The following is a 15,405-nucleotide window of genomic DNA, read 5'->3' as shown; positions in this document are numbered from 1 at the left end:
AATGTGTCTACTGTGCAGAGGAGTAGGGGGCCCACTGTGTTTCAACATGGCCTTCTCCATAAAGCTTCTAGACACAGCCTGAGACGCCTGACTGTCACCTTGCTCCTGGCATGTGCTGAAGCTGCACACACTCGTTCAGAGTGACTGACACACTGACAGAACACCCAGGTTCAGTAAATACCTGGTGAGGAAGAACAGAGTCCTGTCACTGAGAGCAGACATGCAGTGTTTCTTACTCTCCTACAGCCTGCAGACAGAGCTATCAAGTTCCTGATGTGCTTGGGCAGTGGCCCTAGGGATGAGAGTGGGGTTTGCATTTTTAACATAAAGCATTAGTGCTTAGGCCCAACTTCTAGTACCTAATTTCTAATGTTTCTTTCTAGTATGTCTTTAATGTAAGACAATACAGTGCCCCCACTCTAACAGGGAAGGAAGAAGAAAGGTCTCTCTATAAACAGAATGAGTGAGTGATTGACATAACTAAACAAAACCTCAGGTGGCAATGTGAGGTGGCAGTTATATCCCATGTGCCCGCAGGTAAATAAATGTGTAAATATTTATAAGGAGTCTTTTTGGTCATGATAAATTTGGAATTAGTATCATATTTGGACATAATGTAGTAATCATCATATGTAGATACAATTTAATCAATGTACAGTATGCTATCTTTAATGCAAAAATCAGGAACTGGTCTTTGCCGCTGTTGGTGGATTTTATCCTTTATGGAAAGGGCAGAGAAGAAATGCAGAAGGATTGTTTAAGGGACTAGAGCGTCAGACAAAACCAAGTGAGCCAATTACTCTTTGTGGACTGGGAAAGAAATCGGAGGGTGAGGTTTACTGTGAGTCTGCCTGTGGTTCCTCCATCGAGAGCTGATTACATAAAGAGACTGCCCTAAGAACATTTCCTCCCTCAACCCTCCCACTGGCTTTGTGAGAAAGGCTATGCAGAGAACTCCAGGACACAAGGCTACACGCAGCACCACCAGACAGCTCAAACACAGCAAGGCTAGAATTCAGATTTTTATGAGATGTTTGGGTAAGGCTAAGCAATGTGAAGGAAATGAACTAAAGGCAAAACCAGACCCAAAACAGAGACATGTCCTCCCAACACATGTAATACCAGACTCATTTTAAGATGCCATGTCTGGCCTCCCCCTGCCCATCAGAGCTGCATTATCTTCTTCCTACTCAGAGGAGTGCCAGAGCCAAGAGCTTAGGGCTGGCACCAAGTCTCTAATGAAGGTTCTCAGATTCTGCATCTCATTTAAAAAATCACATTTCAAAGTGATAATCTCAATGGGGAGAGACTGAAAGGAAACTCAAGAGCCTGGAAGGTGGTTCCCAGGCTCTCTGCAGTACCCTGAGGAGAAGTAGGCAGACTGACTAGATGAGTTGAGCCAACCCAACCAGAGCAAGGAGTTTGGTGCTTACATTATGGGCAGGGAACACTGTGATCAATTTTCATTAGAACAGGAGCCTCATCAGATGATAACAGAGGCAGAGAGGAATGTGGCCACGTAAATTAGCAATTCATGGCCCAGTCATAGGATTATTGGATAGTGTGAGGAGGGCAGGAGAAAATAGCACACAGCAATGCAAATCTGCAAACGGGGATCCCGTGTCTAGGAACACAGTAATTGAGAGCATCTTAAGAAATACAACATTTTTTAGGATTTGGGGGAAATTGTATAACACGAAAAGGTAAGATTTAGAGAGAAACATACTCCCGAGTTAACTGTGGGGGATGCCAGACATCTTCTGAGGGCAATGCAGTGGAGTTTGCTGTTTTGCTTTATGAAATTAGTATCTGTGGCCCTAGCTTTTCTAAGTCTGATTTTTTTTTCTTTCTAATGAGTTCCTTTTTACACAGTTGGGATAGAAATCTCCTGGCAGCCAAACTGTAGGAGGAAAATGAGACTGGAGTTCTAGAATTTAAACTGGGCCCTGCAGAGGGCTCACAGAAGGTTCAGGGCCCCTTCTGATTCTTCTAAATTATTTTCTACGTCTTCTGCTCTGGGCCATTGGGATTTAAGGGAAGAGGTCATAAAATAGGGAGGATCTGGAGGAATGGCGGAGGAAGAGAGTAATCACTGTCCTATGTGGCCATGTGGAGCCTAAGGTCGTGGTCAGGGCTGAGCGAGCATATTGTACCTACTGCCCAAGGCATCCTAATGCCTGCATCCCAGCAGTCAGTTTTCCGACTGAGATCTTGTTAGGCAGATTTAAGACTGGGAGCTACTCATGGTGCCTCGCAATGCTTTAATGAGACACATTTAAGAAACTGGACCGTTTTCTACAGAGTCAAATTCATCGACTTCCGAGTAGAAATGAAGAATGTTCTAAATTAGCCTGGGTCAATGTATGAAAGATTTTTTCCCCCCTGGGGACTACATTGAGCTACACTCTGCCATCACTGGGTTACAGAGTGACAACAGGCTACCTTTTATTTCCACCAGATGCTAGACATGAAACTGGGGCCTTCACCTCTCTCTTCTGTACCTGGAAACTTTCGGGTGTTTTAGAAGCAGATTCATTCTAAATATATGACTGTGTTTGTTCCCATTTCTAAAAAAGAAGCCTTAGAGATTTTTTAAGGTAAATCTCCTCCCTCAGCTCCTGAGAATTCGCTTCTCAGAACTATCGCATGGCTGCTTGGTTTTTAGTCTTACTTCTTTCCCTAAGTTCTGCTCCCAGTTTCCTAGCCCTTCCCACAGTTGTACGCGGTCTCTGTCTGCATTCAGTTCTCATAGTTTAGCATGGTCTCAGGTATTACACAATCTCCCCTCGACCACGATTGCCAGCTTCCGTCACACGACATAGCCACCTACATCCGTAACAGAACCATCGCCTTTCCTATGATATTTTAAGGCTATAATTTAAAGCAAGGCTCTCTCTGTCTCTTCTGTCTCTCTGTCTCTGTCTCTGTCTCTGTCTCTGTCTCTGTCTCTCTCTCTCTCTCTCTCTCTGTGTGTGTGTGTGTGTGTGTGTATGTGTGTGTGTGTGTGTGTGTGTGTGTGTGTGTGTGTGTGTGTTCTGCTGTGTAGACCCGAAGGAAATTAGCTTTGTAGGTTTTCTTCCTGAAAGTGAGTTATAAAGATTATTAACCCACTCCTCCATGTTTAACTGTTAATTGTTTATAACAGTGTTTGCCTCTGTTGAGAAAAAAAAAAAAGAAGAAGCTGCATCTTGTCCTTTGACAGTTATTTTATTACATCACCCAGGCATTCACCTTCTGCCACCCACATCCTAAAATTACTTTCCAGGATAAGCTAAAGTCTACCATAGTGCCTGAGTTACAAAGCTGTCGTGCACACTGACAAGCCAGCCTTTACTGGGCGAGATGCTGCAATGCAGGTCACAGAAGCTGTGAGCAGGATCTTAACCCTTGAGAATCCACAGTTGTCCACAGATTGGTAACAGCATCATGCACAGAGACGTGTCAGAGCAAAGCAAAGGACTGGTTTCCAAAGATTTTATACCAATAGGAAGGAACTGTTCATTCCTTTTATTCAGCAACTCTTTTACAAAGCATAGTCTTTTCTAAATTGCTTGTTAATTAATTTTCTTTTAAACATAGACAATTTCTTGGGCTGGCGAGATGGCACAGTGGGTAAAAGTGTTCGTTTTCGTTATGCTAACTCAACAGCCTGTGTTCATCGAAGATCCCATGCGGAAGGAGAAAAGTAATTCCCAAGAGTTGTACTTTAATCCCCAACATCCTCTTATATGTGCATAGGTACACACAATAATAATAACAATAATAATAATAATAATAATAATAATAATAATAATAACAATAATAATAACAATAATAATAATAATTTTATTAAATAAAGAAAAAGGAAACTAAAATTTCTTAGTGTTAGGCCACAACTATGGATTTTGCCCTTGAGAGCAACACTGGAGCAGATACTTATGTGACACTGTACTGTCACTCCCTGGAAACTGGAGCATTTCCTGGATAGAAGGGTTTACTTGGGGAGATTCAGACTGCTCAGGCTAACTCTTGGGGTACGTGGTGGTGGCTGGAGGGAGCCTATGAATGGGAACAGTTGGAGTAGTGGGAGGAGTTTGCTGTCCAGAGCAGCCTGGGACCTAGCATGGAGACTTTGATCTGTTGTTACAGGTTTGTTTGCATTCATAGGGAACTAGATGCCTTTTGCCAGAGGTGCCTGACGATAGTGGGGGACAAGTAAGGAAAGTGATGACTATTCCTGACAAACAGAAACCCACTTCACAGAGCTTCTGAGGAAGACTGAGTATATGCTCTTGTTTATCTGTCCGAAATCCTTCTGCTTCCTCAGTCCAGCCTGAGCTGAGCACAGACTGTCACCTATGACATTATCCACGGCACTATCATCTTAGGGACTGTTTTGGACCTAACATTATTCTGATCCCATGTTGTAAGTAGTGGGAATTTTAGACTTAAATTCTGCATTTGTTAAGACAAATGTAGACTATGCATGGGTCCTTTGATTATGCAATGTGCTCTTGGTATACAACAAGTCACGTTTAGAAATAAAAGCTTCCTCCAGCTCAGTGTTTGAGGGCCAAGCAGGTTCAATATCTGCCTTTCATACATGAAAACAAACCTGTGCTTGGAAAATTCCTACAAGCATTGATCGTATGTTTCAATGATAGATTTTATGTGAAGGATATGTTTAATAAAGAATGGGTCCTTCTAGCTATGTTTTCTGTTAATGACACTTGTTAAAGTCACAGTTATGAGATATGTTCTTGGTAAAAGTTCATTTAAGCTGATCTCCATGGTATGTAAAGTTCACTGTTAACTTCAGAAGTGGGTGTTAGGCATGTTGTGGTATTTAGAATATTTTTTTCCATAAAACAGTGTATGTGGCTGGAAAGCAAAGATGTCCAGGTCAAGGATGACAGAGTCCCACAGAACATTGTTTTACCTCCAGAGGCCTGAAAGCTCCATGCTAAGTGGGGACTGGCAATATCAATTCTACACAGCAACCTGCTCCTGCGGTAGAGAAGAAACCAGTGCTTTGGCTTCAATATCTGCCTTCCTTTCGTTGAGAAAACCCTGGGGATCCACATGAAGTATCAGAAAGGAAGCTTCCACACTATTTTTTTTTAATGCAAGAAACAAGTGAGCCTGAACATAAACTATAGTCTGTGTTCTAAGAGAAAAACACAACCACTCTGACAGTATAAGTCATGGTGATGGCCAGAGGTGAGAAAATGCAAAGCTCTCATCCTCAGACACAGGGAGCTCCTTGTTTTCAGAACCTGGAGGGGAAAAAAAGACCTAAGAACAGACCTGGCTTTCCTCCTATCAGAGCTTAAAGCTGATACCTTCACACTTAATACCTTCAGTTTTCCCTGTGAAATAAGATGTCTTGGAGAAAAGAAAATATCCTTCCCTTGCCAATCTCAAAGGTAAATAACACCATCAAAAATCAGACCTTCATTGAGTTCGTACAGCTCTCCCCTGTGTCCTATGTCTAGGACATTCAAAAAGTCTCATTCAAACAGAGGGAAAAATTGACATCAGGATGCTAACATGAAAACGAATCTAACGTTTAAACCATGCAGGCATGCCAAGGTTCAGTTAAATGAGCCATGGGGCCATTTCAGCTTGGAGGGTTGGGGAATGCTATCCTTTATGCCTTGAGTCTATGCATCTCCCAGACATCCTTCTCTGATGGCCTGTTTCTCCTCTGATACTCCATAGGACAATTACTGGGTCAGAGTGAGAATGATTAATTTTGTGCTGATTGGTCTTTTAAGAAGCAAATAACCCTTTTTCTGTAATGTCCTTTTACTCTGTCTAGAAAATTTCTCTTCGGACTTAGTTTAAACATGACCTCTGAACTTGTTTCTAGCTCTTGAATCCTCTCCTACCTTTTAGGTAGGAAATCAGCTCTTTCCTTTGTTATGACTATTGTGATGTACATCTGTTTCTCACCCTCGCCTTCTATTGCCGCAAATCAAGAATGTTTATTTGCTAATCTGTAATATGACCAGTGCTGCGTGTACCTGAAGAATACACGAAGGGCTGTAGAACTTCGATTAAATGATGGGGTGCCCGCCAGAAAACTCATTCCACACCGATGCTGTTAGGCTTGAGTTGGGAGACTCTGCCCATTTCAAACTTATCTGCAGTTCAATAATACTGTTGAATGAGTATCGATTAATCAAATGTTTCTCTGTGATCCAGCCTTAAGTGTAATTAGCACAGATCAGCATTTCTTCCTACACCCATTAGTTTGCAGCTAAGATTTAGTGCACAGTTGGAACTCAATATGTTAATGTTAAAGGTCCACCAAGAATTTAGCAATGGCTGGGTTTGGGGTATTCATATTTTTGTTAAAGTTTTACTTCAAACATTCTCTTTCATTTTTCCAGATATATAGTATATAATATAGTATATAATATAGTATATAATATAGTATATAATATAGTATATAATATAGTATATAATATAGTATATAATATAGTATATAATATAGTATATAATATAGTATATAATATAGTATATAATATAGCACATAATACATGTGCATATATGTGAGAAAAAACATTCCCAGTTTTTAATATAGATGTAGCATGGAGAAGAAGAGGAGAAAGACACTTATAAAAAATAAATGCTTTATTATAACCCAGAAGTAGTCCAGGCTGGATCCAGATAGGTCAGTTTGTGGGGAGCCGACAGAAGGCGGCTATCATCCTTGCAGCCATCTTGAGCCATATACCCTGACAAGAGACTTGATTACAACAGCCTACAACAGCTGAGCACACTCTGATAACATCTTGCTTTAGATACCCAGGATCTTCCCTTGGGTGTGTGAGACTTAAAGGTGTGATTTAGAGCTGAGACTTAAGGGCGTGACTTAGAGATCAGATTTAGAGACAAGACCTAAGGGCATGACTTAAAGGCGTGGCTTAGAGGCGTGTCTTAGAAGTGAGACATATAAAAGGCGAGAGGCAGACAGAAGAAATTATTATTAAGTATTAGACAGTAGGCTCTTGAGACTCGAGACAGGCAACTGGGATTTAGATACTTGTACTTGGAAAGAAAGTAGGCACTTGAGACTTGAGACAGGCAACTAGGATTAGACACTTGCACTCAGAAGAAGTAACTTGGAACTGGGAAAGAGACTAGCAACTTAGAACTAGGACTGGGAACTAGGGACTTGGAGAGAAAAGGAGAGACTGAAGAATAAACGGGATTGAATCACACTCTGTCTGGTCTCCATTCTTCGCATCAGTCCTTACTCTCTCTCTTGCTGAACCCGCAGACTGGAGCAGCTTGGGGCAGTGAGAGCTCTAACAATTTATCCCCCAAGACTTTTGGCAGTGTGGGTTCCAACATTGACAGAGCGGTCCACAACATTTTGGCCCCCAAACGTGGGGTAGTGGGGCTCTCAACACAAGTTTGTAATAAATATCAGTAATTTAGGAAGGCGTTTTTTTTTCTACACGTCTACTGGGCTTGCTCTGTGCCCGCCCCTTATCACATAGTAGCTTACAGAGTTGCTATCATCTGCATGGAGAGATGTACGTGATCCTCCAGCTATCACCTGGATCTGTTCCTGTCACTTGGCTTGGCCAAAGCTCATCAAATAGTGTGGGCTGAGGAGGCAGCTGCTGAGACTGGGATGCAGCCAGTGCCAGGTGCCCAGGCCAACCTGACTTGAACTTTTGCTCGTTTCAGTTACTGTAACGAGTGCATGCTGGACCCAGACTGCGGCTTCTGCTACAAGATCAACAGCTCAGCTGTCATTGACTCCTCCTGTGTTCCAGTTAACAGAGCATCTACAAATGAAGCAGCCTGGGGCAGGTATGTCATGCACTGCTTGCTGGGAGAACACCATTCAGTTTCAAAATGAGGCTATTTTATTAGCTTAATACTTGTTGGATAAGAAATGGAATTTGTGATGTTTTCTTAAATATATATATATATATATGAATGATACACTTTGATTGTATTAACTCTTACTTCTTTCTCTTACCCTTCTTTCTCTTCCTGCTGGTTCCACCCCACTCCCTTCCCTCATGGTCTCTTCTACTTTCATGCCTTCTTTACAAACATAATCAAGATTTCAGTCCTGCAAGATAGCTCAGCAGGCAAAGATGCTTCTACTAAGCCTCCCAGCCTGCCTGACACAAATCCCCAGGACTCATGAGATAGAAGATAACCATGCAAGGATTCTGTGACTTCCATACAGAAGCAAGTACACACACACACACACACACACACACACACACACACACACACACTATTAAATAAATTTAAAATCTAGATTCAGTGTGTGAGAGAAGACATGTTAATGGAACCATATTCTATGTTCTTCTGGGAAGAGGCTTTATAGCATGTACTGGGGATCCAAAATGTACTGCATGTTTCAAAGCATAGAAGAAAACTCTCTGGTCCCATGTGCATGAAAAATACTTAGTTACCCTGAGCCCAGCCACTGGGCTTTGGATCTTTGGTTGAAGCAGGTATTTTCCAGCATCACCAGGGCAGTTTCTCCCACTCCAGATTGTAATTTCCAAACTATAATTTTCTGAGCCCAAGTGAAAGACAGCTGTAAGTACAAATAAGTTAGCATCACTTTAAATTATGTCGTGGAACTATTTGTCCCCTGGAGTTGTTGTGACTCAAGGAAATGATCCACAATCAGAATAAAGGTTGCTAACCACCAGTGTGTGGCCTGTCAGAAAGCTACCAGCAGTTTTGTTTCAGACACAACTTGCTTTATCATGGACACATAAATAAGATACTTATATACAATAATTATTCCTCATAGTTAGGAACTAACATGTCCAAAGTAGAACAAAGTCACAGAAATATCAAGGAGATGTTTGCCACTTTTTCTAATCTAGTTGAGAAACTGAAAACAAAAGTTCAAATTAAGAACAGATCATAGAGACCAGAGAAGGAAAATCTCCTGAGTCTAGAAGTTCAAGATCAACCTGGGCCACTCAGCAATACCCCCATGTGTCTCAAAAAATGATTGAGTCAATAATGGGTCCTAAATTGAAGACATCTGTAGACCCACATCAACAGTAAAAATAAGAGGCCCAGTAATGGTGCTTGCCTCATAAGCTTGTTGTCTTGGCTTTGATTCATGGTGCCCTTGTAAAGGTAGATGGAGAAGCAGACTCCACAAGCACAAGCTCTGGCTTCTGGAGGCATGCATCTTCACCCTACCCTGCAACACAGACACAAATAGTAATGATAGTGATAATAAATACATAATTCAAAAATTGACTACAGTGCTAGAGACATGATTCGGCTGTTAAGGACATGTACTGCCCAGGCAGAGGCCTGAGCTCAGTTCCCAGCACCCATGTTCTGATGCTCACTGCCTAGAACTCCAGCTTCAGGGGATCTGGAGCCCTCTTCTGGCCTCTGTGTGCACTGCACTCATCTGCACAAACGTGCATTCAAATATGCACATACACATAAATAAAAATAAAATCTTAACTAAAGAGTAAAAACCAAATCGTCAGAACCCAGAACACATGACTTCTCCATGGATAGCAGCTCGTCTCTGATTTGTGACAGTGTCAATGTGTGTACTTTTGCTGGCTGACCTCTAAATCTTCCTGCCTTAGACTTGGAGGTATTTGGGGTCATAGGCACAAGCCATACCATTCAGAGGAAAGCAACTCCTGATAGATCTGGGAGGATAGACCACACAGATGAACTATGACAACTGATAAAAGTGAGAAAGCAAGAAGGTATGAATGACTGTTGCAGTAATATTTTTAAACGGCTATTTCTTAGGCCGACTATCTAAGCAGAGGCAACTCTGCTTAGTTCTGCCATCATGTTCCCTAGCCAGAGGCCACATGCGTGCACACCACAGCTAGGAACAGCCAGCCAGAAACACCGGCCCTGCCACCCATGAGACGACAGTGTGGGAGATGACTTGCCAATCCTCCATATTGTCTCCACATGGTTGGGGTGAGCCCAGACCATCCTGCCATCCATGCAGTACTGGGTAGAAATGAGACTCTAATACTTAAAGATTAATCAAAGGTTTTATATGTTTGATAATGCTCAATTAACAAGATGCTCACACAATTAGAGGTGTATCCCAATATCTAACCTTGATATAAGTTGTTACCCTGGACTGCTCTCGATACAGGTGTGGCCATCCATGGCTCCTCCATCTCTCTCCCTTTGCTCCTCCTCTTCCTTCTCTTCTTCCTCTCCTTACTCCTCCCACCTTACTTCATCCCAACTTTCAGGGAAAATATGCTGCTACAAATGACAGGTAAATAAAACCTAAATAAACAGCATAGCAAAAACAAAGAGACTTTAACATAGTAAGCTTCAGAGAAATAAAGAATATATTTTATACTATACTTTTGTACACTTAAGATGTATGTCATATATGTGAGTGTCTATATGCTGCATTGTCATAATCCAGAAAATCTGCATATACAAAAAAACCTTAAACTAAAAGTTTAGGTAAGTAAATGTATAAGACAATATAGAACCTTAATGTATGCAATCCCTTTGAAAGATAAGATAACTGAAGTTGCAATGAAATCAAGCTAAGACAAGAGAAGGGAAATTTACAAAACGTGGTTTTGAGAAATCATAGAAATCTGTGGAAAATTAAACATCTATTTAAGTCTATTCACAATAAATCAATTAGACAGTGATTAAAGACAAATGTGTTTAGACTGACAATTTTAAAGACATATTTTCTACATCATTTGTAAACAACATGCACAAACATGTTGGAAACTTGAGTGGAAATATTTAAGTGCTAAGTGAAGAGGACAAAGCTAGCAGAAGTCAGAGAATGTGGGCGTCTCGCCACGTTTAGTACAAGAGTTAGTTAGCTTAACTGAGAAGTTCATTCATTTTGAGCTAACATAGAACTCCTGCAAAATGTGTTATGTTTAATAAAAAAAAAAAGAATAAATTACACAAGTATGTTAATATATATTCAAATAAAATCCAGATACTAGCACGAGGACATGTCTTCTGACCAAAGTACAACAAATTCACAAAAACACCAGAGAGCTGTTTATCACTGTCTCTAAATTTAGTTGAAAAACTAAAAACAGAAGTTTAAATTAAGTAGAGATCGTAGGAGCTGGAGAGATGGCTCAGTGGTTAAGAGGGCTTGCTGCTTTTGCAGGGGATCAAAGATCGTGTCCAATCCTGGCAGCTCACAAATGCTTGTAACTCCAGCCCCAGAGACATGACAACCTCTTCTGACCTCTGTAGATACCTGCACATATGTGATATACACACACACACACACACACACACACACACACATGGGTGCACACACATATACATGCATATGTGTGTTAAATTAAACGATTTATAAATCTGTTTTTAAAAGAATGGAAAGCAAGATGCTTAAGTTTACAGCCACACAGACTCAGAAGAAGTAGAACCAGTGTGGAGAAGAATCAGTGGAAGTTCCCTGACAGAAGCAGGAGGAGCAATGTCAAACACAGGAAGGTACAAAACTCAAGAGCCGTGAGTCCTTAGAAAGGTCTGTACACACAGAGAACACTCTTGGAGTAAAATCCTATCCAAGAAAAGAGAAAAGGCATAAGCAATATTTATAATGATAAGACATGCAACAGACAGCAGGCATTTTGACATTCAAAGGATTTCAGTGAATAATGCACTTGAAGCTCCATAAATACATTTCCTAGAAAAAGGAGTCTAGGACCAGCTCAGACATCTGTCAAGTATCATTTCAATTAGGCAGGCAAGATTTCTGATTCAGAAGTAAGTCCACTTCTTTTGAAACAGCTGCCGCTAAGCACTGGGAAGCTACGTAGTTAGGAACATGATGGATGTCTTTAAGTGGCACTAGGACATCTGGACCTCTCTAAGTCCTGCCCCTAGATGTAAACTGAGAGTAGCCTTTGTATTGAGCAAGGTGGTTCTGTAGAGGGTATCGAAGGAATGTAAGAGTCATAGTTGAAGACGGCTATAATAATAGGTGTGTGTGTGTGTGTGTGTGTGTGTGTGTGTGTGTGTGGTATGTCACACATATGTAGATTAGAATAAGCATCATTATCTAACTGATAAATGTATACAATAGTTCTCATTTATTCCTGTGTGTCTTTACATCCTCTTCTACACTCCCAGTTCTCTATCTACACAAAACCATAAATCATCCATTCTGGAATTTCAATGCTAACTAAAAATACTATTAATGAGGGACACTTTCCTAGCACGCTGGTTCAGTATTTGTTTCCTATAACACAGCACTTTAACTCTGTAATTAGCAACACCAGAATAGCTGGATAGAGTCCCTGTTTGGCAGTTCATTGTTTCGCAGTGTTCGTTCAGCTGAGATATTTTTCTCATAGCCAAGCCCCGATACAGCATGCAGCCTGTTGGCTCTGCGTTCCTCCATTCGCCTGAACAAAATGTACTCAGCCTTCACCTCACACCAGTGCACTGTTGTCCTTAGTGACTTTCTATTTCCTTGGCCTTCTGCCTGGGGTTGACAATTTCTTGTGTAAGTTGTCAGTCAAGTTGACAGCTTGCATTCTGTCAGAGTAGCCTGCTAAACAATGTTTATACCTACCCCTAACCTTGTGGTAGCATAACTACATGAGAACTGTTATGGCCACAACAAATCAATGACAGTTAAAAGGCTTGATTTGACATGACTTGACACTTGATAATCTGATGCATCCTGGTCCGGGGGCTTCCAGTACAAAACAAAACAACAACAGAAAAGAAAAAAGAAGAAGGAAAAGGAGGAGGAGGAGAAAGAACAGGAAGAAGAAAAGAAGAAGAAGAAGGAGAAGAAGAAGAAGAAGAAGAAGAAGAAGAAGAAGAAGAAGAAGAAGAAGAAGAAGAAGAAGAAGAAGAAGAAGAAGAAGAAGGCCTCCATATATGTAGCCCTTATAGCCCTTAGAGCAAAGCTCACCTCACAATAATATTGCAGCATGTCTCTATGAATAAAAGCACTGCCCCTTCTCTTTCTCTCTCTCTCTCTTCCCTCCCTCCCTCCCTTTCTCTCCCTCCTCTGTCCTCTCTCTCTCTCTCTCTCTCTCTCTCTCTCTCTCTCTCTCTCTCTCTCTCTCTCTCTCTCTCTGACAGTTGGTCCAAAGTGAATGCAAGTACAGCTAGAGGAGAGCATTCCCCAAACTCAGATCTCAGTGTCCATATAGAAATGCCCCAGCAGGTATCTGAACTCTGGGATAACATGGCTGATGACCACACAGTCTTGTGGGTGTTGTCTGTGCTTGGATTCCACATTCCAGGGCTGTAACCTGTCTTATTCAAAATGCTCAATGCTTAGGATAATGGTGAAAAACCTCAGAGGATTTGCAATGAGTCAGGGTTTCAAAAGAGAGGATGCAGGGGTCTAATGACTTCATTGTAGTTACCTTCTTGTAAATACTTTCTAAAGAGGAAAGATATAAAAGAAAACACAACACGACAGTTCATACAATCTTGATTAACACGTGATGCTCACACAGGACTTTAAAACTCTAAAGGATGTTCTAATAAACTTCAGTCATGTGGTCTGGATTGCATAAAGGCAAACTACAAGAAAAAGACTTAAGCTGATGGAAGACATTCAACACTTCCCCGGAACATCCCCTGGTATGCCAAGTAGTCCGTGAGTCTGCATTCATGATGTAAAACCACACACAGTACAGAACTTGCTGAGCAGGAAAGCAAGTTTCCTATCCCTTTTACAGAACATTTTCAAAAGAAGCAACTGTTATGAATTTAGAAAAAGAAACTTATCATTCATGAAACGTAATATCTAAAGATATGTGTCTATTAGATTAATACACTGTTATTATTCATATACAGGATAAAAATCCTTCAGCTATATTCCTAATAACAGGATAATTCATAATAAAATATTACTAGCTTAAACTTTACAGAGAAGTAAAGTGCCTGATATAGAGTATCTTGATCCACTTAAGGTTATACTGCTTGGACATGCATTGTATGACAGATTATGTTTTTTAGATCATTAGTACTTAGTTGTCATCTATGTATATCTTAGGTTATTAATTTCCAAGACCAAGAACATAAGAGCCTTTGGTTGTAACAGTGATGTATATTATGTCTTCTACTCATTATATTACAAAGGACTAAAAAGTAGGAAAAAAAATCTCAGAATAATTTCTATGTTCATTTATCTAATTTCCTAGTTCATATAGTTGTTCTAGTAAACACTATATATTTTATTCACGTAGCAGTGCTCATACTGCAAAAAATCTATATGATTTTTGCCAAAAATTCACATTTTCAGACAGCCCATCTGCTTTTAAAAAAAAAAAAATTTTCAAGTGTCTTCTTCAGTTTGCACTGCCTTTGAAATGTAGTCTATGAGTTAGTTCTCACTGGGTAAGATTTGGACACTGTAAGTCTGTTTTGGAAGAACAGGAGCCAGGCAGAGCTTGGATGATATATCTTCCTTAGCATAGGTTCACAGTGACAAATTATGGTTCAGCAAGAACTGGTTCAGCAAAGTGACAGATGATATAAGCCCAAAGGCAGCAGTGAGGATGATGGCCGAAGGTGACAGTGAGGTCCACCTTGGGGCACATTGTCCATGCCCTACTGGAAAACTGGATTTGTGTCTGTTTACCTTCATAGGTGTGGGCTTCACGCTGGCAGTGGTGGTAGTGAGTGTCCATGTGGTACCTGAACCAGGATGTGCCATGAGAGCACACAATGAGACACAGTAGAAACACACTCGCCATAGGAAGAAAGTCACCGGCACCACCGTGATATTAACACCTGGGCCGGAAAAGTCAGCTGGAAATTAACCACATGGTTGTTTTCATTCCATCCGTTACAGCTCTCTCCAGTTCCTGGCAAGTGTGATGATTTTATTATTGCTAAAAACAGCTGCTGCTGCTCCCTGGGAAACAATTTTTTTTTTTTTTTTTTGGTTAAATTCAGCCTTATCCACATGATTTACTCTGGCCAAGTAGAGGAAAGTGGAAGCAATCTGTGTCATTTCTGAGCCAAAGTTTTAAGACTAAGGTTTTCGCCAGAATTTTTCATATGCTTTCTCATCCTGCTCTAAAGTTGGCCGTGGCCCCATAGAGCAGGTGCTGTGGTTAAATAGTGAAGGAAGGAGGGAGGTTTTAGCAGCCCTGTGCCATGAGCTGGTTTGTGTAAATCACAGTGGAATCTGGGGCTTTATTGCTTGGGCATAATCTGCCCTTGCTTGGATGAAAAGACATACTGAATTCCACTGCTGTGTAGAGCGAGGTGTTTTAGATTCTGATGTGGAAACAGTAATCCTAAGTTACAAAAGCAAGCTAATTTTAAAAAGGATCAAGGACAGCAAAGGAAGTATTAGCCTTTAAGGAAAAGGAAACAGGTTCTAGGTAGAGAGTAACAGGAGTGGTTTGGAATTAGAAGGCAAAGTTCTAATGGACGAACAAAGAATTCTCT

The 15,405-nt window shown here is 40.9% G+C and overlaps 1 protein-coding gene across 1 annotated transcript in view; it reads left to right on the top strand.

The window, feature by feature from the left end:
- Window positions 1-15,405, top strand: part of Slc2a13 (solute carrier family 2 member 13) — a 299,073-nt gene that overhangs the window by 243,164 nt on the left and 40,504 nt on the right. The window contains exon 7 of the mRNA XM_034516933.2: window positions 7,684-7,809. Within this exon, the coding sequence (XP_034372824.1) occupies window positions 7,684-7,809 (126 nt within the window). The remainder of the gene's footprint in view (window positions 1-7,683; window positions 7,810-15,405) is intronic.

The sequence above is a fragment of the Arvicanthis niloticus genome, chromosome 13, assembly GCF_011762505.2.
Source record: "Arvicanthis niloticus isolate mArvNil1 chromosome 13, mArvNil1.pat.X, whole genome shotgun sequence".
NCBI classification, from domain to species: Eukaryota; Metazoa; Chordata; class Mammalia; order Rodentia; family Muridae; genus Arvicanthis; species Arvicanthis niloticus.
This window is presented reverse-complemented; position numbering and strand designations above follow the sequence as displayed.